The sequence below is a fragment of the Polypterus senegalus genome, chromosome 4 (genome assembly GCF_016835505.1).
Source record: "Polypterus senegalus isolate Bchr_013 chromosome 4, ASM1683550v1, whole genome shotgun sequence".
NCBI classification, from domain to species: Eukaryota; Metazoa; Chordata; class Cladistia; order Polypteriformes; family Polypteridae; genus Polypterus; species Polypterus senegalus.
The window spans coordinates 5,491,762-5,519,674 of NC_053157.1; the positions used below are offsets into that span (position 1 = coordinate 5,491,762).

Below are 27,913 nucleotides of genomic sequence, written 5' to 3' on the forward strand. Positions count from 1 at the left end.
CCTACAGGTAGAAGGAGAATGAAAATGGCTGAGAGTTTGAGAGCCATTATGAACAACGCTGCACATCCTCTCTCTGACACAACAACACTGAGGACTTCCAGCCAATGAATTATTCAGCAGTACGGTGTGTCAAAAAACACTACTCTCGGCTCCTTTATCCCAAAAGGGCAATACATCTTGTCAACGACCGACAAATAAATGAGCCAGAAAAAAGGTTTGGTGCAGCCACCCATATAATATTCCTGGCTGCAAATGGATAAATTAGTTATACAGATGTGTACAGGTTCAAGTCCAACACAGAACTGATTTGAGATTGACAAGATGGCAGTCTTAAAGGCAAGCAGAGGAAGTGACGTCATTGATGTTGCCGGAACCGGAAATGGTGTTGTCAGCATAGACATAGAATTACTAGACGCCGCACGACCAGCAGCATCATACATCAACGTCGCCGCCATATTGCGAGTGGCACTGCTGTGGAGTGAAGTGATGGATAAAGATGCTTGACGCATGTGCTGCTTGGGATTGTACAAACCGCTGTATGCTCCAAACCAGATCCCGGGTGGATTACATTTCATAGGTTAGGCTGAACAATTGCTTTGGTTATATTTGGCCATTACAAGATCCTGTTTTATAATCTTAGCACTCAAAGTCACCTTACAATAAAATTAAACAACATTAGTAAAATTAAAACAAGAGAATGATAAATCAAAAAGCAATAATTAATAAACAAACAAAGATAACTGGCAGCAACAGTGCAAAATTCACAAGTGGTATGCCAGTTTGAAAAGAGTTTTGAGGGCAGTTTTAAAATGTGTTATTGAATCGAGCTGACGGATATGAGAGGGAAGAGAATTCAGGAGTTGAGGAGCACCAGGAGAGACGCTCGAGCTCCCATAGCACCGAGTCTGACGTGTGGTACAGAAAGTCGAGCTGCAGAGGAGGATCTGAGTGAGCGAGAGGAGTGCCAGTCTGGAGGAGATCAGTGAGGTGTGGAGAGCTTTAAATGTTCAGAGTGAGATTTAGTGTCGTATTCAGTAGTGAAGAGGGAGCCAGTGAAGTCGAGAGAGAATCGGTGTGATGTGTTCAGTGGATTTAGAGCAGCAGGTTATCATCCTGGCAGCAGAACTTTGAAGGAGTTGTAAGAGATGGATACGTTTTTGTGGGATGCCAGATAGAATAACATTACAGTAATCTATACGTGAGGTGACTCGGGCATTGACCGATACTTCGGTGCTGTGTTGTGTAAGAATAGGACGAAGTCTAGAAATGTTTCAGAGATGGAAGAAGGCAGTCTGAGAAATGTTACTTATATGGGAGGAATTATTTAATAATAATAATTATTTAATAATTGCCATTATTAGTGTATTAATGGATATAAATAATTGCATTTAAACGATTCACCAAAATGTGTTGTATGTAAACGATACTGTTTTAAACGTTATTGTTTTTTTATCAGAAAACCCGGTTTCCACGTCTACCTGTATTAGTTTAAAATGACACTTTTGCCACTCGCAATGTGGCGGATGCGCTGACGTATCGTGTCGACTGGGCAACACAGCGAATGCGGCGTCTACTTGATTTGGACTGGCCCGAGGATTTGTCGTCATCACAAACGCGACGAAGGTGGAGGTCGGTGACGTCATCTTCCTGCTGCTCGGGCTGAAGCGCAAGAGGGAGATTCGAAAGCGTCGCGCCCGATCAGGCTTTAATAACCTCTTAGTGCCAGCAGGACGATTTTGAAAACGCGAATCTGAGAGCCAACTCCCGTTGTCATTGGTACGTAATTTCTTTTTTCTTGCGCTTTCGGCTTCTCGCGGCTCGACTTATGTAAGGCGTTCCTTTATTTATTAACACAAGCATTGTAGCGTTTGGTAACTTTATTCCGATTTCTAAAATCGCTCCTGCAGGTTGATGTGTTTGACTGTCAATGAGCACATAGACAACACCCGCTTCATTAAATGGTGTTTCGTGTGGTGTTGCTGAAGAACTCAATTCAGTTTAATTTTGTATAGCGCTCTTTACTGGGTGCAGGCGGTAACGGTGTGACAAATTCTTCGGTAAAAATGCAAGTATAACTTTTACAGACTACTAAATACAGAATTAGCGCACATATTTGTTTAAACCTCAGGAACACAAAAATGTTTTTTTTTTTTTTTTTTTAAACAAAGTAGTAAATACAGAAATAGTGCACATTAAGAGGCAGATTGGTTTAAACACACAGGAAAACAAATGCTTTGAAACTGATAATCATAAACGGAACTGCACGATATTCTGACGACAACGCACACACTAAGGAAAATAGAAGTTTGTAAACGTATTTGGCCTCGGGCGCTGAAGTTTTCTTGAGGTTATCGAAGCTGGTTTATGGTGCGCTGTTTTCGATAAACTGGCAAACCTCTAACACAACCTGTGCCACAAAAGAAAACTTTTCTTCTCCCTCAGACAACCTGCCATAGCTTATTGTTTTTAATATACAGTGGGTTGAAAAAGTATTCGACCCCCTAGACAAAGTTTAAATTTCCTGTAATGTTTTTCTTTGAAAATTCCTCTTTAGTTTCATACTGTTAAATGAGGGCCTCTTGGACAATACATTTTCACTGAAAAATCCTGAAAATCAAATTATGCTGCAACGATAAAGAACATAACAGTGAAATGTGCTGTTGAATAAGTAGCCTGGAGCCTGTGTGATTGTTTACACCTCTATTCATTACCCTTATTGATTTGTTAACATTCAAGCCATTAATCCTCTAGCTCAAGAGTTCCCAAACATTTTTCGTCCGCAGACCCCTTTACCAAAAACTTTTAAAACCGTCGATCTCCAGGCCATTTATTTTACTTACTCAAATGAATACATTTGTACAGTACTTGATATGAAATATTTCACTAGATATCAAACTTCTCATTTTAATCACTTGTAATTAATGATTGAAAAAGATAAAAAGGACTAGGGAATATGGCATTATCTTGTGCAACATTTAATACTGAAACCTGCACTAACAAAAATGAAAGCAAAAAAATACGAGTTTTTTTTTTTTACATTTTTGACATTTATGAAATGTGTAAATTCAAAATAAGTACAAATAGTCCAAGCTGTACTGTCTGCATTTCTTTTTTGGTTCAGTCATATTATTATCTGAAGAAATAAAAACTTTTAGTAACAATTTTGACAGCCCCTGTGATAAAAAAACAATAAAGTATGTACTTACTTGAAACAGAAGATTTTTGTTCAAACTCGAATAAATAAACTGTGTCCTCTGACTTTCTTTTTCGTAGTACTGCTCCTCAATAAATAATTACAGTAATCCCTCCTCGATCGCGGGGGTTGCGTTCCAGACCCCCCCGCGATAGGTGAAAATCCGCGAAGTACAAACCATATGTTTCTATGGTTATTTTTATATTTTTTAAGCCCTTATAAACTCTCCCACACTGTTTCTAAATATTCCCTGCAGAGTTATACAGCATAATCCCTTTGTATTCTCTTAGATATTAGGTAAGATTTATTGAAATTATGTATATAAACACACTGTTTATATACAGTAAAACCTAAATATTATTTTAAAGATATTGAGTGTCTCCGATATCACATGTTACAGACAGGCCACCAGCAATAAATACGTACAATGCAAGAAAAACAGTACTGTATACAGTAAATGTGTGTACAGTGACACCAAACATACGTACATGTACTAAGTACTGTAAGAAGAAAATTAATTATGGTTACTCACCAACAATGACACGATGACTTGTCCGATAACAATGAGTTTAATTTTACTGCACACCAAAGGAGAGCGTTACAGCCCTTAAAGGAGCCACTTCAGGCGATTGTGTAGCACTGCCGTTGTTCTTCTTCAATCCAAATCCCTAAAGCAGATTCCATCCAGACTACTGCCTTATTATATCCACTAACAACTCGTTTTGCACCCTGGTTAAGAGGACACTGCGGCCATAGATCTTATATTCCTTTCCTACTTGTTAAATAAAAAGTATCGTAGCCTTCATCAAATCCAAAATGTCTACCTTTTCGGCAATCGTTAACATCTTCTTCTTGCGCTGGGCATGGCCCCTGAAGCAGTAGCAGATCGTTTTGGAGCCATAATGAAGGGCTTGACTATGCACAAAGATAAACACAAAAGAGCACAACTCTTTACACAGCGAAACACGTTGATGCTGAATGAGCGAGACTAGACTTCCTGGTTAACACTGCATTCAGCAAGCAGGAACTTAACTGCGTGCTCTGATTGGTTAGCTTCTCAATCATCCGCCAATAGCGTCCCTTGTATGAAATCAACTGGGCAAACCAACTGAGGAAGCATGTACAGGAAGTAAAAAGACACATTGTCCACAGAACCCGCGAAGCAGCGAAAAATCCGCGTTATATATTTAGTTATGCTTTCATATAAAATCTGCGATAGAGCCAAACCGCTAAAGTCAAAGCGCGATATAGCGAGGGATTACTGTACATTCAAAGTTCAAATCACAAATAATTACATGTCACATCAAACAAACCAATTTGTAGTGTTTTATGAAAGCATGACCGTACAAGACTGATCGATTCTGCTAATATCGAATATCCGTCGTCTCGTCCCACCGCGAGCAAGATGTAACGGTTTTTCATGTCCGCACTTGCTTTGATACGTTCGATAAGACAATGCATGTTTGTGCTACATGTATCTTCATGCGTTCTTACGTGTGACTCTTTTAATGACACATTTTACTTTTTCGTTCGCAAGTTTGGTATATGATGCGTTTTTAGCAAAAAAGTGTTTTTTTGAATTATTTGACTTCTTAATTAGGTGCCTATTGGAATCATAGATATTTTGAAGTAACAAACAAATAGCAGTAGTAAGAGAGTCTATTTTTGCTGTCGTCGACCCCAAAATTTTTTTGCTGAAACTATCGACCCCTAGAAAGTTCAAATCGACCCCCGGGGGCACTCTTGATCTAGCTGGTTGACTGATCTACAAGTGATTATTTAGGTCAGTTCTCAGGAACACCCGACTGAGAAATCAGTACAAGTGGCTAATTTGGTGAAACCTCAAAAACTGACAAAAATGAAGACGAGGGAACTTTCTAATGACTTGAGACACATTCTTATTAAGACGTTTAAAGATGGCAATGGTGCCAAGACGATTGCCAAGCTACTTAACCTCAGTGTCTTCACTGTGAAAGCCATCGTAGCGAAATTGAAGACAACTGGAAGCAGAGTGAACAGGCGTAGGTCAGGCCGCCCTGTTAAAATAACAAAGAAAACGTCAAGAAAACGAGTCAGAGAAGTAAGAACAAATCCTAAGGTGACTCTCTGCAGGTGGAGTGGATGTGCACAAGACTACAATATCGAAGGGGCTGTAGGGCAGAGTTGCCAGAAAAAGAGTTGCTACGACTAAAAAAATGTCATCTGAAAGCTCAATTCGAATTCGCTAGCAGACATCTTGACAAGAGTCCTGCATTCTGGTGTCCTGTACTTTGGTCTGAAGAGACCCAAATTGAACTTTTTGGCTTCATCACAAATGCGTTTGTCTGGCAGGTGGAAAGGACTGCCAATGATCCGGAAAACACCGTACCTATCATCAAGCATGGTGGGGGGAGCATCATGCTTTACGGGCTGCTTCTCTAGGGCAGGCACTGGGTCCCTTTGTCCATATTGAAGGAAGAATGGATAGTAAGAAGTATATGCAGATTTGGGAAGAAAACCTTCAAACGTCAGCCATGCGATTGGGACTCGGACGACGCTACCACTGTCAGCAGGACAATGACCTGAAACACTGTGCCAAAGTAACCAAAGCATGGTTTGACAAAAAGAAGATCCAGGTTTGGCAGTGGCCTATAGCCAGAGTCTGGATCTGAATCCGATTGAAAATTTGTGGCGTGATCTCAAAATTGCAGTTCAGGCTTCAAACTTTGCCCAGTTGGAGCAATTCTGCAAGGAAGAATGGTAAAAAATGGCCTCCATCCAGGTGTGCTAAGCTTGTAGATGGCTATCCAAAGCGATGGCAAGCAGTTATTGGTGCTGCTACCAAGTATTGACTATGTGTCACCCGAAGGGGTCCATTACTTTTTCAACAGCATTTTTCACAGCACGACTGTCAATTTGCATTTGTTTAGTTCACCAAGCTCTAAAGGTTTCAAAATATGTACTCCGAGAAATAAAAGTTTACTGCGATACTCTGCATTTGTGATTTTTTTAGGTTGAAAAGAAGTAAGATGGAAATATGGTGGCTTTGCAGAGGGTGTTGAATACTTTATCAAAGCACTGTATGATATGAAATGGCCTAACATGTTTGTTACCAATTGCTGTTATTTTAGTGATGCTTATTGGGCTGAGCATTTTTTGATGTTTTAACGACTAACTAGGGGGCTCCCCCTCTGCTCGCTTCTCTCTGAAGAATCTGAAAACATAACAACATCACATTAAAGTTCCATAAATTCTGAAAAGAATGATACCATACAAATATACCGTATGCAGGTTTTAAAATTAGCCCGATTTTAAAGCGTGACAAAAAAGTGACATAAAATTGTTGCACTTTTAAGGCTGTGGATTTTATACAGTGGGATGCAAAAGTTTGGGCAACCTTGTTAATAGTCATTATTTTCCTGTATAAATCGTTGGTTTTTACGATAAAAAATGTCAGTTAAATATATCATATAGGAGACACACACAGTGATATTTGAGAAGTGAAATGAAGTTTATTGGATTTACAGAAAGTGTACAATAATTGTTCAAACAAAATCAGGCAGGTGCATACATTTGGGCACCACAAAAAAGAAATGAAATCAATATTTAGTAGATCCGCCTTTTGCAGAAATTCCAGCCTCTAAACGCTTCCTGTATGTTCCAATGAGAGTCTGGATTGTGGTTGAAGGTATTTTGGACCATTCCTCTTTACAAAACATCTCTAGTTTATTCAGGTTTGATGGCTTCCGAGCATGGACAGCTCTCTTTAACTCACACCACAGATTTTCAATTCTATTTAGGTCTGCGGACTGAGATGGCCATTCCAGAACGTTGTACTTGTTCCTCTGCATGAATGCCTTAGTGGATTTTGAGCAGTGTTTCAGGTCGTTGTCTTGTTGAAAGATCCAGCCCCGGCGCAGCTTCAGCTTTGTCACTGATTCCTGGACATTGGTCTCCAGAATCTGCTGATACTGAGTGGAATCCATGCGTCCCTCAACTTGGACAAGATTCCCAGTCCCTGCACTGGCCACACAGCCCCACAGCATGATGGAACCACCACCATATTTGACTGGAGGTAGCAGGTGTTTTTTGGAATGCTGTGTTCTTTTCCTCCATGCATAACGCCCTTGTTATGCCCAAATAACTCCATTTTAGTTTCCTCAGTCCACAGCACCTTATTCCAAAATGAAGCTGGCTTGTCCAAATGTGCTTGAGCAGACCTCACGCGGCTCTGTTTGTGCTTCCTCTTCATCACTCTCGCATACAGCATCTCCTTGTGTAAGGTGCTCCGAATGGTTGAACGATGCCCAGTGACTCCATCTGCTGCAAGATGATGTTGTAGGTCTTTGGTGCTGCTCTGTGGGTTGACTCTGACTGTTCTTACCATTCGTCGCTTCTGTCTATCCGAAATCTTTCTTGGTCTGCCACTTCGAGCCTTAACTTGAACTGAGCCTGTGGTCTTCCATTTCCTCAATATGTTCCTAACTGTGGAAACAGACAGCTTCAATCTCTGGGACAGCTTTCTGTATCCTTCTCCTAAACCATGATGGTGAACAATCTTTGTCTTCAGGTCATTTGAGAGTTGTTTTGTGACCCCCATGTTGCTACTCTTCAGAGAAAATGAAAGGAGGAGGGAAACTTACAATTGACCCCCTTAAATACTCGGATTCACCTGTGTATATAGGTCAGGGGTCACTGAGCTTACCAAGCCAATTGGAGTTCCAATAATTAGTTCTAAAAGTTTGGGAATTAATAAAATGACAATGGTGCCCAAATGTATGCACCTGCCTGATTTTGTTTGAACAATTATTGCACACTTTCTGTAAATCCAATAAACTTCATTTCACTTCTCAAATATCACTGTGTGTGTCTCCTATATGATATATTTAACTGACATTTTTTATCGTAACAACCAACGATTTATACAGGAAAATAATGACTATTAACAAGGTTGCCCAAACTTTTGCATCCCACTGTATATAGAGAGTAGATTGTTTACAGTTAAATCTTAATATATATTGTAATGTGCAGCAAACAAACAATTATTTACTGTATAATATAAAGCTTCAGCCTCGCCTTTTGGCTCAGCTCTCTCTACACCACGATAGACCGTTGCAGAGCCCGCATTACTGTGTATGCTGCACCGATTCGTCTGTCAACCTCCCACTCCATTCTTCCCTCACTCATGAACAAGACCCCCGAGATACTTGAACTTGAGTCGATCTACGTTCCTACTCACACATATGGCCACGAGCTTTGGGTAGTGACCGAAAGAGCAAGATCGTGGATACTAGTGGCCGAAATGAGTTTTCTCCACCGGGTGGCTGGACTTTCCCTTAAGGATAGGGTGAGGAGTTCAGTTATCTGGGAGAGACTCGGACACATTGAGAGGAGTCAGTTGAGGTAGTTTGGGCCTTTGGTCAGGATGCCCTCTGGACGCCTCACTGGGGGGCTGTTCCGGGCATGTCCCACTGGGAGAAGGCCACAGGGTAGACCCAGGACATGGTGGAGGGATTATATCTCTCAGCTGGCCTGGGAACGCCTCAAGGTCCTCCCAGAGGAGCTGGAGGAGGTAGCTGGGGAGAGGGAGGTCTTGGCTTCCCTGCTTAGGCTGCTGCCCCAGCGACCCGACCTCAGATAAGCGGTGGACAATGGATGGATGGGTATAAAGCTTCAAAAAGTTATAGCATTATCTTCTTGTTCTTTCGGCTGCTCCCGTTAGGGGTCGCCACAGCGGGTCATCTTCTTCCATATCTTTCTGTCCTCTTCATCTTGCTCTGTCACACCCGTCACCTGCATGTCCTCTCTCACCACATCCATAAACCTTCTCTTAGGCTCTATCCCTAGCATCCTTTTCTCAATATACCCGGCATCTCTTCTCTGAACATGTCCAAACCAACACAAGTTATGCCATAGACCTAAAAATATCAACACCATACTTTCTATTTGTAATTCTGGCAACCACAGGTGCAAATTTTTTTTACAGTAAATTAAACAGAAGAGTGGCAAGAGTGATTTGTGATAGAAGAGTACCTGCTAGAGTACAACTGGAAGTGGCAGAGTTGAAGATGCTGTGATTTTTTCGCTCGGAGTAACGAGAGTAGACAGGATTAGGAATATCAGAGAGACGACATAGGTACACCAGTTTGGTGACCAAGTGAGAGAGGTGAGATCGACATGGTTTGGGTGCATTGTTGTTGTTACAAATGTCTCTCTATTATATAAAAAAAATCCTGGGACGAGATGAGACTTTTTTCAAGAGATTTTTTTCAAGTCACGCCTTCCTCTCCACGCCCACGGTACTCTCACCTCTCATTCGTGTGAATGTTTTTGACAGACATATTTCCTGCTCTCTTAGCTCTTGTACATTTTTACGTTTTCTTCACTTTAAGTTCCCAATTAAAGAAGGCATATTATGCCGAAATCTTATTGAAGAATTTCATCCCAAAGGGTTATCAACAGAAGAAATGAGTACACGGACAATCCTAGCACAGAGAAATGATGAAGTCAATCAAATTAACATGAAAATTGTCGATCGGTTACACAGCAAATTGGTTAAATGTGTTTCAATAGACTCTGCTGAAACAGTGGTGATGGTGCGGAAAACATCAACTTACAATATCATGAAGAATATCTACAACCGTTAACACCATCTGGTCTTCCACCAGCTGAATTACTGTTGAAAGAAGGACGTATCTAAGAAAAGTAATGTTGTCCATCTTCAGGGGATAACATTAGACAACAAAGGCGATCTTGATATGCCATTCGTATTAAAACGTTTACAGTTTCCCGTTAGAATAGCTTTTGCAAAGACAATTAACAAATCACACGGACAAAGATTCGAAAAAGTAATTTTATTTAATGGAGAGAAAGAAACGAAATTCACTCACGGGCAGTTATACGTTGTGTTGTGACGATGAAAGTCCACAGAACACAATCAAAACTCAATGTTATATTGACGAAAATTGAATTAAAAAAATTGTTTTTACAGTTAAAGTGTAAGTTTAAAAAGTATTTGTGTGTTAATTTCAAAGCCAAACAGAACAAAATCGTATTATGCAACGAATACCTCTAATGCAACATGAAACACAGTTTTCTTTCAAATTATTACGTTTTACTATTTTTTAATATGGTTGATTACTCGCTGTAATGTAAAATAGTTCTATTATGAATATGTAACAATTCCCATGTAAATAAAAATCTGTTTAAATTGTACATCCGCTTCTCACACACAAAGAGGCTAGGGTGTAGCGCCGGCCCAGCCTTTGGCAAACGAAGCGAGCAGAGGGCAAATCCCCCTAGTATTTATTAAGCAAAAATGTGATACCCTTGTCTTTGGCAAAATCTTATATATAAAAGTGAGAGGTGGAGTCAGTGTAAGGGCTCCACCTCCGAGGAAACAGAAAATTCGCTTAGCCACTAATGCACAAGCAAGGCCAGCACGTCAGCAAAACGAAACCTCAGAAGAAATACAGGGTGACACAGTTAAACGGGAACTTTAGAAAAACCCAATAAAAATAGAAGAAATCCAACAAAAAAATTTTATTGACAGCAATTGAACCACTACAACTTGCCTTTTAAGAGACAGTAATCCAAATTATCAATGTCTGAAAATTACGTCCTGTAGATGGCGCCCTCCTGTAATGTATGCATTCTTCCAATCTGCTGTTGAGGTTCCCCATTGATCACTGCAACATCTCAGCTGGGATACCACGAATTTTGTCTTGAATTCTTTGTTTCAGTTCATTCATTGTCCTTGGCCGAATCGTGTAGACCCGACTCTTAAGGTAGCCCCACAAGAAAAAAATAACAAACAGAAAAATCTGGTGATCTTGAGGGCCAGGGAATGTCACCGAATCTTGAGATTACACGGTTACCGAACAATTCTCACACAGCTGCCATTGCTTTCCTTGCAATTGATTACTAAATTACTAAACGGCGAGATTGTTTACAGCTCAAGGTTCCAGTGCTGTACATGGCTGCCACTACGCATTTCAAAAGTTCCCGTTTTTCTGTGTCACCCTGTACAAAGTTGCTTAGCCGCTAACATCGACAAATAGTATCCATTTTGCTTTTCCTCCCGCTTCTAATGCACAAGTGAGGTGAGCACGTCGGCAAAATGAATCCTCCTAGGCGGGAGATGCCCACAGTAGTTCCTTTCAGTTACCTGACATCTCTACCTCTCAGTTTTTTTCCCAAACGATTTCAATAATTTTTAGGAGCCCAGGCTTTTTACAGCACAGGCATAATTTTTTTTAATAAAAATTAAAGATTATTCAACTTTCTAAATAATTGATTAGGTCCTGGAATGTTACTGCATGCTTACATTTTTTAACTTTGATAGTTTGGTTTAGAGAGATTTGGCATGAAAATGTGTGAACTGTGAAATCCGGAATTAGTCGGAGTAATCCATGACAAAAAGAAATATGTCTTTAAATATTTTTTGTATTTGAAATGTTTGTGTATTGTGCTCTAGGCCACCTTCACAATGGCAAGCGCAAATAAGACTCCACCTGGTGCTGATCCAAAGCAGCTAGAAAGAACTGGAACTGTCCGAGAAATAGGATCACAGGCTGTGTGGTCTTTATCATCATGTAAACCAGGTGAGATTTAGAAGTACAGATAAGCTGAACTCAATCATATGTGATTAAATGGTTCTCCTGTATGTTTGAGTCCACAGGTACTGAATAGCAAGTCAAGCACTGTGATGGCCTCAAATGAGCTAAATGTTTGTACAGTACAGTGGTATCTCTGGTCACAACCATACTGTAATTCATTCCAAAACTTTGGACGCGAACGTAACGTAACTCCCTCATAAGATTGTATGTAAATACCATTAAACCATTTCTGACCGTATGAATTGTATGTAATTTTTTTTTAAAGATTTTTAAGCACAAAAATAGTTAATTATAGCATAGAATACACAATGTACTCTGCGGCAAGATCGGTAACACAAACACTCACACTCATACTTTTCAATGATTTCTTTCTTTAATTGGATTTCAGTTTTCTTCGATCCATTCTTCTCACCGGTGCTACCACTCTTCACTTGCTTAGAGACCATGGTTATTTGCAAAATTAATGCAAAAGCACACGAAACAGAGCACAAATGAATGCACATCTGACCGAGAACGCTGAACAGGGAGAGACTGAACATGTGCGTCGTCTTTGTTAGGCGCTGCATACGCAAACAAAACAAAATGGGAAACGGAGAATGGGAAATCATTGGCTTGTACGAACCGGAAGGAAAACTGGTGTGAGAGATGGCCGGCAGTTTATCCCGGCCAACACCCCCAGGCCTCTAGATGGAGTCCTCCCTGCAATATGGAGGTGCCCCGAATTCCGCAGGGTATCATGGACAATGGAGTTCGACTTCACAGCCCTGCTGGATACTGTGGGGGCTGCCCTGGGACGCTGCAGGGAGGCACAAATGTTTCTATTATAGCCCGGAAGTACTCCCTAATCACGGGGGTGGAAGAAATGAAGTACTTTCGGGCTAAAGAAAAGAAGAGTTTCCATCTGACCCGGAAGTGCTATGGAAACACATGGACTGAAGGATAGAAGCACTTCTGGTTCAAGGACTATAAAAGGACTATGGGAAACCCAGCAAGCTGAGCCGCAGTTTGGAGGGAGTGTGACAGAGCTGCTGGGTGGAGAGGAGGATTTATTATTAATTTATTGTGATGATTATTGATTATTCTTGTGTATCGTGGAGGTACTTCTGCACATTATTACAGAAATTAAATTAATTTCTTATATTTTTCCTGGTTTCTGGACGTGTTGTCTGCGGATTTGGAGGTGCGACAGCACCCGCTACTGTCACACTGGCCGCCAGTGTTTTTGTTCGCCACCAGATCGTGTGGTTGTGAACAGATGTGATATTTTGGTGAAACCTTTTGATTGTAACCTGATTTGTACGTGTCTTCGGAAAACGTTCGTGACCAGAGGTTCTACTGTACATAGGAATTGTTGTTTAACTATGTTTGCCGTGAAATAAATTAGCTTATACAGTAATCCCCCGCCTATCGCGGAAGTTGCGTTCCAGACCCATCCGCGATAGGTGAAAATCTGCGATATAGAAAGACCACATTTTTTTTTATAGTTTAAGCGTTAAAATACCCATCCCACATGCTTTAAACACATGTAAACTTATTAAAACACACTTTGTTAACACATATGATATGTGGATGTCGGGCTAAGGATATGAGTAACATCTCTCTATTATAAAACATTTTAACTTCACGCAAGACAAGGCAGTGAGACAGGATAAGAGCTGCTCTACAGGCTTTTAAATGATTGACACGCAGAGCGACGAGCTGAAAAACAAGCAGCACAGAGCCAGCACAAAGTCCACTTCTCCTTAGCGTGCATTCAGCTCCCCCCTTCCCAACACGAAGTGGCAGGAGCATAGTGCCCCTCGGGGGAGGGGGGTTTGAGCGAAGCGATCATGACCAGATCCGAGCACTTCTCCTTAGCGTGCGTTCAGCTGTCACACCCCCTTCTCCTCCTCCAGAACACGCAGAGCAAACAGAACCGGCAACACACAGCTGACCAGCAGCAGCAAGACACCAGCTGAACCTATCGCATCTCTTAAGCATGCGTTCAAACCCCGCCTTCACAACTCGAGCAGTGTTATAAGTGCCGCGAGAAAGATATTTAACCATGCCCGGTGCAGGAAATAAAGGACAAATATTGTTTTTACAAAAGTTTTAAAGTAAGAATGACAATAATGCATATGTAACAATTCCCATGAAAATAACAATCTCTTTAATTGCTTATCCAGTAAACCAAACGAGGGGGTGGGCAAGCGAAGCGAGCAGGAGCCGGAGCCTCCTAGTAATAATAATAATAATAGTATTAATAAATCCGCGATGTAGCAGGGGCGCGATAGCTGAACTGCGATAGAGCGGGGGATTACTGTAATCACAAAATGTAATATGGAAACACTAACAAAGAAAAGTCATGCAGTTAATGTAAAAAATATGGATACGTACATATGGTGACTTAAGGCTTATTTACACTTTTGTGTGTGGAGCCTGCGCCACAGATATTCCATAGTCCGTGTCATCTATGGTGTAATCTGACATGCACCTCCTTGTGAACTCTACTCCGACCTATACGACTCTAATTGGCGAGCTTGAAGAGGAGAAAAAGACATCACATTTATTTATCGCTTTTCTCACTATTCAAAGTGCTTTACATAGTCAGTGAGGAGCCACTTCAACCTATGAGCAGCATCCTCCTAGATGATGCAACAGCAGCCATTTTTATGCCATTATACTCCCTATACATTAGCTGTTAGGTGGTGAAGTGGTGAGCAAAAGAGTTAGCCAGTTAGGAACAGGAATGATTAGAGGGCCATAATAACAGGGTAGTGGTACACAATGTAGCTTTTGACACCGGAAAACACCATTCTCCTTATATAGGATGCCCAGGGATCTTTTTTTGACCCCCTCAGGAAGTTGGGACGTTGGTTTTATGTTTCTTCCGAAGGATGGTGCCATTTTTAGTACCAGCACCTCATCCAGCAGCTACCCAATTTTTTCTTAGATGGTCTCCCATCCAAATGCTGGCTGGGCCTGAACATGCATAGCTTCAGGTGCAGGACCTGTTCTGTAGTGCATGTGGTACACACTTGGTAATCGCGTATTTCCCATAATGCGATTCTATTCGACTTCCAGTCTGGAAGTCGATGAATGTATGAAAAAGTGGAAAAATGGGAGGGACAAATACATTTACCTGTGGAAGAAAATGTGTAGCAAGTGGAGCAGTGATCCTGGAGCGCAAAAACTGCCTGCATTTTCTTAATATACTTTATTGATCCCAAGGGGAAACTGAATTTTTGCATGACCCTTGGGGGTTCAGAGCACAGGGTCAGCCATTGCACAGCACATCTGATCGAGGCCCTTCACCCCTTGTTGCCTAAATTTATTTACAATTATTTCAAAGAAACTATTTGTGTTTTGCTGTCACATGGATGCTGAATTAAGTGGAGACTGTTAATTTGAATATAACACACAAGCAAACAATAACCTGATATTTGTTTTTATCTTAGTACAACTTACCTCAAATTTGGACAATTTCTCAAAATTAGCAGCCAAAATCCACATGCACAGCTACGCCAATACTTCGCTTCTATAAGACAGATGTAGTTTCCACTATGACTGCTAGATGGCGTAACTGGTGCTTCCAATGCGATCCTTGGTATGTATCGAATATGCATTCACTCGCATTGGCGGGATACATATGCCACCTCAGCGCCGCATTCAGGCTGGAAGCAGATTGATGCAATTTCACGACAATTGACTACAATTCTTTCAAAGACCCAACGGAGTAGAATTTTATAGGATCATTTACTCTTATTGCTTGTTGCAAACACCGCCAAAAAGTGTTTAGGCATGTGCCTGCTGCATGGCACAACACATAAGTAGAAACTGCTTTTGATGGCGTAGGGTACCTGCAATAACAGGTGTAACTACGGTGTAGTGTAGGCTTGATGCAGAAGTATAAATTAGCCTTTAAATTTTCATTTCTAAATGTCCCAGGTCACCCACGTTCTAAAAAAGATCATGAACAAGTTTAGAAGTCATCTGAAAACAGGTCACCATTTTTGACAATGCTTTTACACAAGGGTAGAACTAGGGTGTTGTACCATGTTAGCAATTATGGATGTAGTGAGAAGTTCAGCAAAATTGCACCTTTTTTTTGCTAACTAGAAAGATGCATCTTGCCCGAAGAAGGTGTCTGAGTTGCCTCGAAAGCTTGCATATTTTAATCTTTCTTGTTAGCCAATAGTATTAGGGTGTTGTACCGTGTTAGCCATTATGAATGTAGAGAAAAGCCAAGCAAAATGACACCTTTTGCTGGCTAACTAAAAAGATTACAATATGCAAGCTTTCGAGGCTAATCAGGCCCCTTCTTCAGGCAAGATCTTTCATTTTGCTTAACTTCTCACTACACCAGGGTAGGTAAAGTTTCACCAGAGACTTAGTAATGTCAGATCAAAAGCAATTTCTGTGATTAATTAAAAAGCAACATTAAGGATCAGAATGAAACCACCGCAGTAGCAACACTAACAAGAAAGTGCTATCCTAAAATAATGGTGCCCGAGTCTTGATGTGAGCCCCTAATGGGGTTCTGCTAATAAGAATACATAGATCACTGAAGAGTGGACGACCTCCCTGTGTTCACCAACGTTAGGAGGTTCATTTATGCAGATGATCTCTGCTTAGCCTCCCAGTCTTTTTTCCTTCCAAGATATCCAAAAGAGACTTCCCAATGCCCTCGGCATACTCTCAGAGTATTACACTAAATGATTCCTTAATGCCAACCCAGGGAAGACACTGGTCTGTACCTTCCATCTTAACAACAGACAAACAAGCACAACACTAGAGATTAGATGGAATATGAATTATTGAAGAACACCAAACATCCTGTTTACTTAGGCGTCACTCTGGACAGGACACTCTGTTTTATAGAACACTAGCCAACCCGCGGCGTACCATACGCCGCATAATCAGGCCGGTTTTTTAATGATTTTTAAGCACAGGGAGAAAATTAACATTTGAAAAATCGGAAATGTAATAAATCAGCAAGAAAAGCAACATTGTAACAATGCACAGAACGAACCAACACACAATCGTCTGTGCGGTGCTCAGGCGCTGAGGGGGGCACGGGAGGAGAGGAGAAGGACGTCCACTCTGCTGCCTCCGTCATGCTAGTCTGCTGATTTCTCGTCCAGTATGCACTGCCTGCTCATGTGCCCAGCTCCAACTCGTCACTCGAGTCGTTGTCGTCTGTGCACAGTCCAGATGCAGCTGTGACTCACATAGACTTTTCATTGCTCTGTGCAGTTTTGGCTGCCTTTCTATATATAATCAACGAAGACAACTGACCACAGTGGTAGTGAGGTGGGAGGGGGTGTGAACAAAGTGCAGGAGCATCTAAGAAGACGCATGTTTGTCGCGGATGCGAATTGCTGTATGTAGCATGTAAAACAGTTTGCTATGGTGCACGCGGTCGTGCGTCTTAACCGAAAACTCGTTTTTTTAAAGACTGGTTACTTCATTATGTATACGACTGTAGGTGAATGAAAAGATGTAACTCTGGAGAGGGCAACATACAATACAGAGTTTTACACGCTGCATACAGCGATTTACATTCGCGACAAATTGTTTTAAACGTTGCATAAAGCGACTACCATCCGCAACAAATATGAATCTTCTTAGATGGTGCTGTCGCGTCCACCCATGCTCTCGAAGCATATACACTGCCTGGTCATGTGCCTGCTCGCAAGAGCAACTAACAGAGACTCGCCCACCAACTGTAAGACTATGGGATACCCCTTGCAAACTGCTCTACACGCCGCATACAGCGATTCACATCTGCGACAAACAAACTGTTTTACACACTGCATACAGCGATTCACAGCCGCGACATGATTTTTCTTAGACGGTCCTGTCGCGTCCGCCCTTGCACTCGAAGCATACACACTGTGCCTGGTCATGTGCCCGGTCGCAAGAGCAACTGACAGAGACCCGGCCACCGAGTCTAAGACCATGGGAAACCCCTCGGAAACTGTTTTACATGCTGCATACAACGATTCACATCCGCGACAAACAAACTGTTTTACACTCCGCATAAAGCGATTTACATCCGTGACAAACATTCCTCCTCTTAGATAGTCCTGCCGTGTCGTGTGGTGCCTCTGTGCGAACCGGTCAGGCGCAGAGAAGGTCAGCTGCCGAGAGAGCGTCTCGACTGTTGCAGGGCCTGCATTGGTGAAGCAGGTGAGACGGTAATGAAACAGAGGCACAGGGCTTATTGGTTTTTAAAGGCTGCTTCCTTCATTGTGTTTTAACCTCAGTTTTAAAGGATTGTTTTAAGGATCCCATGGGATACCCCTCGCAAACTGTTTTACACGCTGCATATAGCGATTCACTTCCGCGAGAAACATGCCTCTATGAACAGTCAAAGTGGCTCAGAGCTGCATGTGGACTCTACGACAAACGAACATAAATGACGCCATTTTTCCTGTGTTGTCGTGTCAGAGTTGGTGGCCGTGGTTCTGTGAGTTGTCGTCGTATCCAATGGTCTTAGAGTTGGTGGGCGTGGCTCCTTCCTGCGTGCGCCATGGGCGTCTCACTTGTCGCCGGCTTAGTGAATCCGCGCCCCTTCCGGCGTGCTTTCCATGGTTATCTTGCCTTAGTGAATTATATATATAGATATTTTTAAACTCAAAAAGAAGATATCCAGCAGGAATAATCTCCTTAGCAAACTAGCAAACAAATCCTGGGGAGCAGACAATGGCACTCTGTTATTCAACTGCAGAGTATTGAGCCTCAGGGTGGTCTAGGTCAACCCATGCCAACAAGGTTGACTCTGAGCTAAATAGTGCATGCCGAATCATCACCGGCACATTGCGAACAACCTGCCCTCCTGCTTTATACAGGCTGGCCGGGATCTCACCTTCCCATATACGATGAGAAAGTAGCTCAAGAGTAGAAAGGTTCAAGCAGCTGATAGACTTCAGACACCCACTTCACCATCACCAGGAGATAAATCGCAGACTGCGTTCTCGTCAGAGCTTCGCCACAGTGGAACCCCTCAATCCAAAGCAGTCCACAACACACAGGCTCGAGAGATGGCGAGAGACTAACTGTAGCCCTCCCGACCTACACCTCAAGAGCATCTACCCAATGGAACATCCCTCTCCAGGAAAGACTGGGTCACGCTTAGCCGAGCTAGGTCAAAGGTGGGCAAAACAATGTACAACCTGTTTAAATGGGGCTTCACAACAAGCCTTGAATGTCCCTGTGGTGAGCACCCCCAAAAAGTGGACCACATTTTCCATGAATGTCCCAGAGGCCCTACATTTACCGATGAAGATCTTAAGGATTCTAATGATGCTGCTCTTACCTGGAATACGGCAGTGGCGTGATAAGATATGATGATAATTGAAGAGTGTAGGTGTCCTATAGCTCTGTCCCCCTACACTAATTTTTCATTTATTCATGAACTTTACAGGAGGTTTTGAGATCAGTGTATGCCCCTGAGTGAGCCTTTGATATGTGTGTGAGAAGATCTTCAGTTTAGAATGCCAATAGACTCCAGTGGTAGCACCTGGTTACACTATGGTTAAGCTTAGGGTTAGGGAAGGAATTGCATGACACAAGTCAAGTTAACAAAATGACAAAAACCTGCAGGCCAATCGGCTGTCCAGCAGAGCTACTGAATCATGGAGGTCTGCATTTGGACCCATTTCTAGAATGCAGGAGCTTAATGAAGAAAGAGAAGAAGTAGGTCTAAGAATTGAATCTGAAGAAAACCAAAGTCATGCTCATCCCACTTAGTGAAAGAAGGCAAATAGTAGTTGATGAAGAAACAATTACGTTTTGCTGAGGAATCAATTTACCTTGGTCAGTTGAGAACTTTAAACAGGAGTCTATCAGGTGAAACAAAAGAACAAAACCATCAGAGAATGCATTTGGAAAGTTACGAGGAATTTTTAAAAGCAATGTACCCATTTGTTTGAAGCGCAAGAATTTTAACCATTGCAACTTTACCTGTTATAACATGGAAGCGAAATTTTAATACAATGAGTACACAAAAAAAATGAGAGAGTTACTAAGGGAGCCATGGAGAGATGTATGCTGGGGTATTACTCACAGAGACAGAATGAAAAATCAATTAGGTCATAAAACCAAGGTAGAGGATGTCATTGCTACTGTGGACAGGTGGAAGGAACACTGGATAAAATGTTGGTGTGCCAGTTGGGGTGCCCCTTTTAATTTCAGTGTCTAGTAATACACAAAATAGGCTCTCATGGGTGCCAAATAGAACATAAGCAGCCTTTCCACTGTTATTGCGGGTTGAAATATTGGTTTTTCCATCCTCTAGGTTCTCCGGGTCCAAATGAGACTCCAACATTTGGGGGTTTTAGGATTTTATAGCCCTTTTGGTGCCAGAAGGGGCAGGATTAATTGCCCTCAAGGGACATTTTCTCGCTGCTGCGGGTGAGAAAAAAGATGACACTATTATCAGCAGTGCCCCCCTTACACCCTGGCGGGGTATTACATACCTTGGATGAGCCCTGACATGCATGATACTACCATTAAAAAAAAGAAGGTGGGATTGGGTAGGGCATGTATCCAGAAGAACAGATGGTAGGTGGACAGCAGAAGTTTTAAACTGCATTTCCAGAGATAAGAAGAGACCAAGCAGGCAGCTGATTTCAATATGGCTGGATAAGATAAGGAATTTTGCTGGAACAACCTGAATGCAGAAGACTAATAACATTTGTTGAGGGGAAAGCTGAAATAGACCTTTGTACAGTAGTGAGTTGATGGTTATGATGTGTGTGAGAGAAGGAAGGTTTTAAATTGTCTCTGACGTTTAATTGGAAGTCAGTGAGGTGATTAAAGAACTGAAGTTCTGTTTTTACTTATTTAAGTTTGTTCTGCTTACACTATTGGACAAAAGTTTTAGAAGAAAGATAGATAGATTCTTTATTAATCCCAAGGGGGAAATTCCCATACTCCAGCAGCAGCATACTGATAAAAAACAATATTAAATTAAAGAGTGATAAAAATGCAGTGCAAGTTTAAAAAGTGCAAGGCAGGTATAACAGACAATAACTTTGTATAATGTTAACGTTTACCCCCCCGGGTGGAATTGAAGAGTCACATAGTGTGGGGTCTCCTCAGTCTGTCAGTGGAGCAGGATGGTGACAGCAGTCTGTCTCTGAAGCTGCTCCTCTGTCTGGAGATGATCCTGTTCAGTGGATTCTCCATGATTGACAGGTGCCTGCTCAGCGCCCGTCTTTCTGCCACGGATGTCAACAACAACAACATTTATTTGTAGAGCACATTTTCATACAAATAATGTAGCTCAAAGTGCTTTACATGATGAAAAAAAGACAAAGTAAGACAACACTAATTAACATAGAATAAGAGTAAGGTCCGATGGCCAGGGAGGACAGAAAAAACAACAAAAAAAAAATAACACCAGACGGCTGGAGAGAAAAAAAAAAATCTGCAGGGGTTCCAGACCATGAGACCACCCAGTCCCCTCTGGGCATTCTACCTCACATAAATGAAATAGTCCTCTTTGTATTTAGGGTTCTCATGGAAGGACTTGATGATGATGGTCATGTAGACTTCTGGCTTTTAATCCATCAATGTAGGAACATTGATGTGCTTTGATTAGATGGTGGTGGCGGCGCAGGTCGCCTCCACAGAAAACTGGGAAAAGAAATAAAAGAGAAAGTAGGGGTTAGTACAGATTTTAGAGCCACCATGAATAGTTATGATAATAAATTGAATATACAGAGTATCAGGATTAAATTAAAATGAAGTTATGAGAAGGTCATGTTAAAGTAATGTGTTTTCAGCAGTGCTCCACTGTATCAGCCTGGCTAATTCCTATCGGCAGGCTATTCCAGATTTAAGGTGCATAACAGCAGAAGGCCACTCGCCACTTCTTTTAAGTTTAGCTCTTGGAATTCTGAACAGACACTCATTTGAAGATCTAAGGTTACAAATTGGAATATAAGGTGTCAGACATTCCGATATATAAGATGAAGCAGATTATTTAAGGCTTTGTAAACCATAAGCAGTATTTTAAAGTCTGCAATTTTGAATGACACAGGTAACCAGTGTAGTGACATCAAAACTGGAGAAATGTGCTTGGATTTTCTTTTCCTAGTTAGGATTCTAGCAGCTCCATTCTGCACTGGTTGCAACGATTTATGTCTTTTTTGGGTAGTCCTGAGAGGAGTGTGTTACAGTAATCTAGATGACTGAAAACAAAAACGTGAACTCATTTTTCAGCATCTTTCAATGTTATAAGAGGTCTAACTTTTGCTTTGTTTCTTAAGTGAAAAAATGCTGTCCGAGTGGTCTGATTAATATGTGATTTAAAATTCAGGTTACAGTCAACAGTTACCCCTAAGTTCTTTACCTCCGTCTTGACTTTTAATCCTAATACATCAAGTTTATTTCTATCTAGCAAAATACCCGCGCTTTGCAGCGGAGAAGTAGTGTGTTAAAGAAGTTATGAAAAAGAAAAGGAAACATTTTAAAAATAACGTAACCTGATTGTCAATGTAATTGTTTTGTCACTGTTATGAGTGTTGCTGTCATCAAGGATTTGATTTTCATTATTTCTTTCAATGAGGTTCGTATTTGGAGGATGTGTTGTGTTCAAGTTATATTCCGTGCTTGTCAACCGTTGTAAAGATAACAGGTTTCATTCATCGAAGTGTTCACCACCCAAATCGGTACTCGTGAATCTAAGATGTTTAACAGGCATTTCCGGTATTAAGTTGTGGATTTGCCTGCGAATATTTAGCAGCAGCGTGTCTATGAACTTAATTTAAACTTAAGCTTTACACCTTGCTTTCCTATTGAAATGTCTACAAAGGCTTGTTCAGATTCAGAGGGTTGTTCCTTTCTTACTGCATCAATAAACAGCTCGTCTTCCTCTTTATCCGAGACATCACACACTGCATGCACGGGTTTACCTTTCCCAGTCCTGCAAACTTTAGTGAAGTGGTTCAATTTACCACATTTTCTACACTGTCTTCCTTTAGCTGGACACTGACTTTTTCCACCGTGTGCTTTGTTTCCATAGTACCTGCACTTATGAATATGCTTGTATGCGTCACGCGCTTCATATTCTTTTGCTGCCTTCACAATTGTGTAATGCGTTTTTTGTTCAGCACTCTTTGGAGCTCTTGCTTGTTCTGTGCGTACTGCGTTCACAGTCAGTTCACATGAGCCGATCGGAGTACATGCATCGAAGGTTCTCAGCTTTGCTTGTGCTATCTCGTGCGATCTTGCAATGTCCACGGCTTTATTTAAAGTTAGCTCAGACCCGGCACTTAAAAGTTTCTCTCGCACTTTCGCTGAGTTTGTACCAAACACTAGTCTGTCCCTGACCATCTCATCTTTGTTTGCATAAGCACAGTCCTTCACCCGCGAATATTTAGCGGCAGCGTGTCTATTGGATCACTGCTGACGGACGGCCTTATATGGGCAGGCACTCAATTACATGGGAGGCGTGATGATGAGGGACGCAACTCCGCCTCACACGGCGACTGAGCTGCAGGCTATGGCCCGTATATATGTACGTAAGTAGGATTCAGTTATGACCGTTACGCGTAGAGTTTCGAAATGAAACCTGCCTAACTTTTGTAAGTAAGCTGTACGGAATTAGCCTGCCAGATTTCAGCGTTCTGCCTATATGGGAAGTTGGAGAATTAGTGATCAGTCAGTCAGTCAGTCATTCATCCATTTAGAAACACAAGTAAGACATTGGGGTCATCAGGTGCTATTGATAAATACAGCTGTGTGTCATCAGCATAGCTGTGGTAACTCACATTGTGCCCCGAGATAATCTGACCTAACCGGAAGCATGTAGATTGAAAAGAGCAGCGGACTCAGGATAGAGCCTTTTGGAACACCATATAGAATATCATGTGTCTTTGAGTTGTAATTACCACAACTAACAAAGAATTTTCTCCCTGCCAGGTAGGATTCAAACCAATTTAAGACACTGCCAGAGAGGCCCACCCATTGACTAAGGCGACTTCTAAGAATGTTGTGATCAATGGTGTCAAATGCAGCACTCAGATCTAAGAGGATCAAACTGTCCAGCTCCATGCCTACAATAGAGCCTGCCTTCCTCACCAGTTTGTCCAGGCGTGAGGCGTCCTTCTTTATGCTGCCTCCCCAGCACACCACTGTGTAGAAGAGGGCACTCGCCCCAACCGTCTGATAGAACATCTGCAGCATCTTATTGCAGATGTTGAAGGATGCCAGCCTTCTAAGGAAGTATAGTTGGCTCTGTCCTCTCTTGCACAGAGCATCAGTATTGGCAGACCAGTCCAATTTATCATCCAGCTGCACTCCCAGGTATTTATAGGTCTGCACCCTCTGCACACAGTCACCTCTGATAATCATGGGGTCCATGAGGGGCCTGGGCCTCCTAAAATCCACCACCAGCTCCTTGGTTTTGTTGGTGTTCAGTTGTAGGTGGTTTGAGTCACACCATTTAACAAAGTCCTTGATTAGGTTCCTATACTCCTCCTCCTGCCCACTCCTGATGCAGCCCACGATAGCAGTGTCGTCAGCTAACTTTTGCACGTGGCAGGACTCCGAGTTGTATTGGAAGTCTGATGTATGTTGCCTGAACAGGACTGGAGAAAGTCCAGTCCCATGTGGCGCTCCTGTGCTGCTGACCACAATGTCAGACCTGCAGTTCCCGAGACGCACATATTGAGATCTGTCTGTAAGATAGTCTACGATTCATGCCACCAGGTATGAATCTGCTCCCATCTCTGTCAGCTTGTTCCTAAGGAGCAGAGGTTAGATGGTGTTGAAGGCGCTAGAGAAGTCCAGAAACATAATTCTTACAGCACCACTGCCTCTATCCAAGTGGGAGAGTGATCGGTGTAACATATAGATGATGGCATCCTCCGCTCCCACCTTCCGGTATGCGAACTGCAGAGGGTCGAGGGTGTGGCGGACCTTTGGCCTCAGGTGGTGAAGCAGCAGCTGCTTCATGATCTTCATCACATGTGACGTCAGAGTGACAGGCCGTAAGTCCTTTCAGCTCACTAGGATGTGATACCTTTGGGACTGGGGTGATGCAAGATGTTTTCCAAAGCCTCGGGACTCTCCGCTGTTCCAGGCTCAGGTTGAAGATGCGCTGTAGAGGACTCCCCAACTCCAGCACACAGGCCTTCAGCAGTCGTGGTGATACTCCATCTGGACCCACTGCTTTGCTGGCACGAAGTCTCCTTAGCTCTCTGCTCACCTGGACTGCTGTAATTGTGGGTGGGGATGTCTCTCCTATGCTGATATCAACAGAAGGACGGGTGGAGGGTGCAGTACTCCGAGGTGAGAGTGTGTTAGGGTGGTCAAACCTGTTGAAGAAGTTGTTCATTTGTTTTGCTCTCTCCATGTCTCTCTCGATGGTGGCACCCCACTTCGAGCTGCAGCCAGTGAGGATCCTATCTCACACTTCCTTCATGCTGTTATTCTGCAACCTCTGCTCCAGCTTTCTCCTGTACTGCTATTTTGCCCCCCTGAGCTGGACTTGGAGTTCCTTCTTCACGCGCTTAAACTCATGCTGATCACCACATTTAAAAGCCCTTTTCTTCTGGTTCAAAAGGCCCTTGATGTCACTTGTAATCTATGGATTGTTGTTAGCATAGCAGCGTACTGTTCTTACTGGAACTACAATGTCCACACAGAAGTTGAAGTAGTCAGTAGTGCAGTCATCAACCTCCTCATTGTTCTCACTATGTGTCCCCTGCAGGATATCCAAGTCCGTAGTTCCAAACTCTTAGAGCCTGCTCTGCCTCAGGGGACCACTTCCTGAATGAATGTGGTTGTAGGTAGCTCCCTTACTCTTGGTTTGTAATGAGGCTGAAGTAGAACCAGGTTATGATCTGCTTTCCCTAGCGCAGGCAGCGGGTGGCGCTGTATGTGTCTTTAACGTTTGCATACAGTAGGTCAATAGTCCTATTTCCCCGGGTGTTACAATCCACATACTGGGAGAAGGCAGGTAATGTTTTGTCCAGCGTCACATGGTTAAAGTCTCCAGCGATTAGCACAAGTGCCTCAGGGTGCTGTGTTTGTAATTTAGCAACAGCGGAATGAATGATGTCACACGCTATATCTCCATGTCCGCTCGAGGAAGGATGTAAATAATAACAACAATGACGTGTCCAAACTCTCTGGGCAAGTAATAGGGATGCAGACTTACGGCCAACAGTTCGATGTCCCCGCAGCAAGTGGAGATTTTGAAGTTTACGTGTCCAGAGTTACACCACTTTGTATTTACATAGAGAGTGAGTCCTCCTCCTCCTCCTCCTCTCTGCTTCCCGCAGGTACTTGCGTCTCTGTCCGCTCTAACTGTGGTAAACTCAGGTAGCTCCACGTTAGCATCTGGGATGTTAGTTGTTAGTCACGTTTCACAAAAACACACATTCTCTGTAGGTCCTAACATTTTTCACCAGCGCAGCCAGTTCGTCGATCTTATTTGGTAGTGAGTTCACTTTTCCCAGGATCACTGAAGGCTTGAAACACCACTTTTTAGAGAAATTGCCAAAAAAAAAAAATCCAAGTGTCAGTGAGTCCAGTGGTGTCCTACACAATCCAAAGGCAATTGGAAACTGGAAGAGATCTGGCAGAGCCAAAGTCACAGTCCATTCAGAAGACAAGTTTCTGAGGGTCACCACCAGCTTGTGTGATCGGTACCTCACAGCACAATGACTTCAAGCACAGCTGAACAGTGCAGGTGATTAAAAGCAAGTGTCAGTGTCTACAGTGAAGAGAAGATTTTGTGCTGCAGGTTTGACATTGAGGATCTTACGAGCTGGATCACCTTTGGGGAAACGCGCCCCATGGCCGTAGTACCGTGACTGACTCTCCATCACAATGCAGGTCATGTGCCTCATTCGGGACTCCATGAGCAACACAAAGTCAAACCAACGGTACCCAAGGATTTTCCGGAGAGACACAATAACAAAGGAGTCCATTGGTCATCTCATTGTTGGGGACCTGAGTGGCTGGACTAGGCCAAAGAGTCGCACATGTAACACCTGGCTGCGGCAGATAGAGGGTCATTTCAGGAGGGTGGGACTGGACAGTGTGTCTGCCTGGGGGGGTTGCCAACTGGGATCCAGAGGTGTATGCTCCCCAACTTGACTTTACTTGTTTGCCATTGAGAGGGGCAGTAAGAACTAGCCATGCCTTAAAATACCGGCTGTGGACTGCAGCAGACTAGGAGAAAGTCTTATGGCCTGATGAAAAAGACTAAAATTGTTAAGTTGATCTTTGGTAGTGCTAATTTTGAGCAGATGCGACATAGTCTAAAAAGAATACACTGGGATAAGCTTTTAAGTGTGGAGACAATCGAGGAGCAGTGGAACAAGTTTAAAAATGTGTTACATGTAATGCAGGACAGATACAGATCTAAATTTAGAATTAATAGGAAACTAAACAAAAACTCCACGGTGGATTAATAAAGATTTAAAAAAGAAGTTGCAAAGGAAAAAGCTGCTGTATAAGGCATATAAGACTAATGACTGCAAAGTGAATCGTAGAGCGTATGAGAACACGAGGGCAACCATTAAGAAAGATATCAGGGAGGCTAAAAGACAGTTGGAGAGTAAAATAGCAGATAAGGCGAAAGACGACCCCAAGAGATTCTTTCAGTATTTTAGTAGTAAAAAAACAGTCAAGGAGGAGGTGAAGTGCATCAGAAATTGTAAAGGGGAATTAAAAGACACAGACAGTGAAATAGCGGATGCCCTAAACTTACATTTTTCTGAGGTGTTTACAAGTGAGTAAGTGAATAACCTCAGAGCAGTAACAGGGACTACTAAGGAGACACTGAGGGATTTGGAAATTTTAGAGGGAGAAGTGCTGCTGAGATTAAATAAGATGAAATCAAACAAATCACCAGGCCCAGATAATATTTATCCTCGAGTTCTTAAGGAGGCTAGCGAGTTCAGATATAAACCCTTGACACATATTTTTAGAAAGTCATTGCGCACTGGAGAGATTCCGAAGGACTGGAAAATGGCCAATATCATCCCATTATATTAAAAGGGTGACAGGACAGATCCAAGCAACTATAGGCCAGTAAGCTTAACTTGCATCACAGGAAAATTAATGGAAGGTATTATTAAGGAGAAGATTGAGCAACACATGGCAAGGACAGGAATTA

General features: G+C 42.4%; 1 protein-coding gene across 1 annotated transcript in view; it reads left to right on the forward strand.

Annotated features, from left to right (window-relative positions):
* Positions 1 to 1,624: 1,624 nt before the first annotated feature.
* anapc10 (anaphase promoting complex subunit 10) overlaps positions 1,625 to 27,913 on the forward strand; it is a 139,427-nt gene continuing 113,138 nt past the window's right edge. The window contains exons 1-2 of the mRNA XM_039750199.1: positions 1,625 to 1,776; positions 11,649 to 11,775. Coding sequence (XP_039606133.1) covers positions 11,661 to 11,775 — 115 coding nt within the window. The 5' untranslated portion in view covers positions 1,625 to 1,776; positions 11,649 to 11,660. The remainder of the gene's footprint in view (positions 1,777 to 11,648; positions 11,776 to 27,913) is intronic.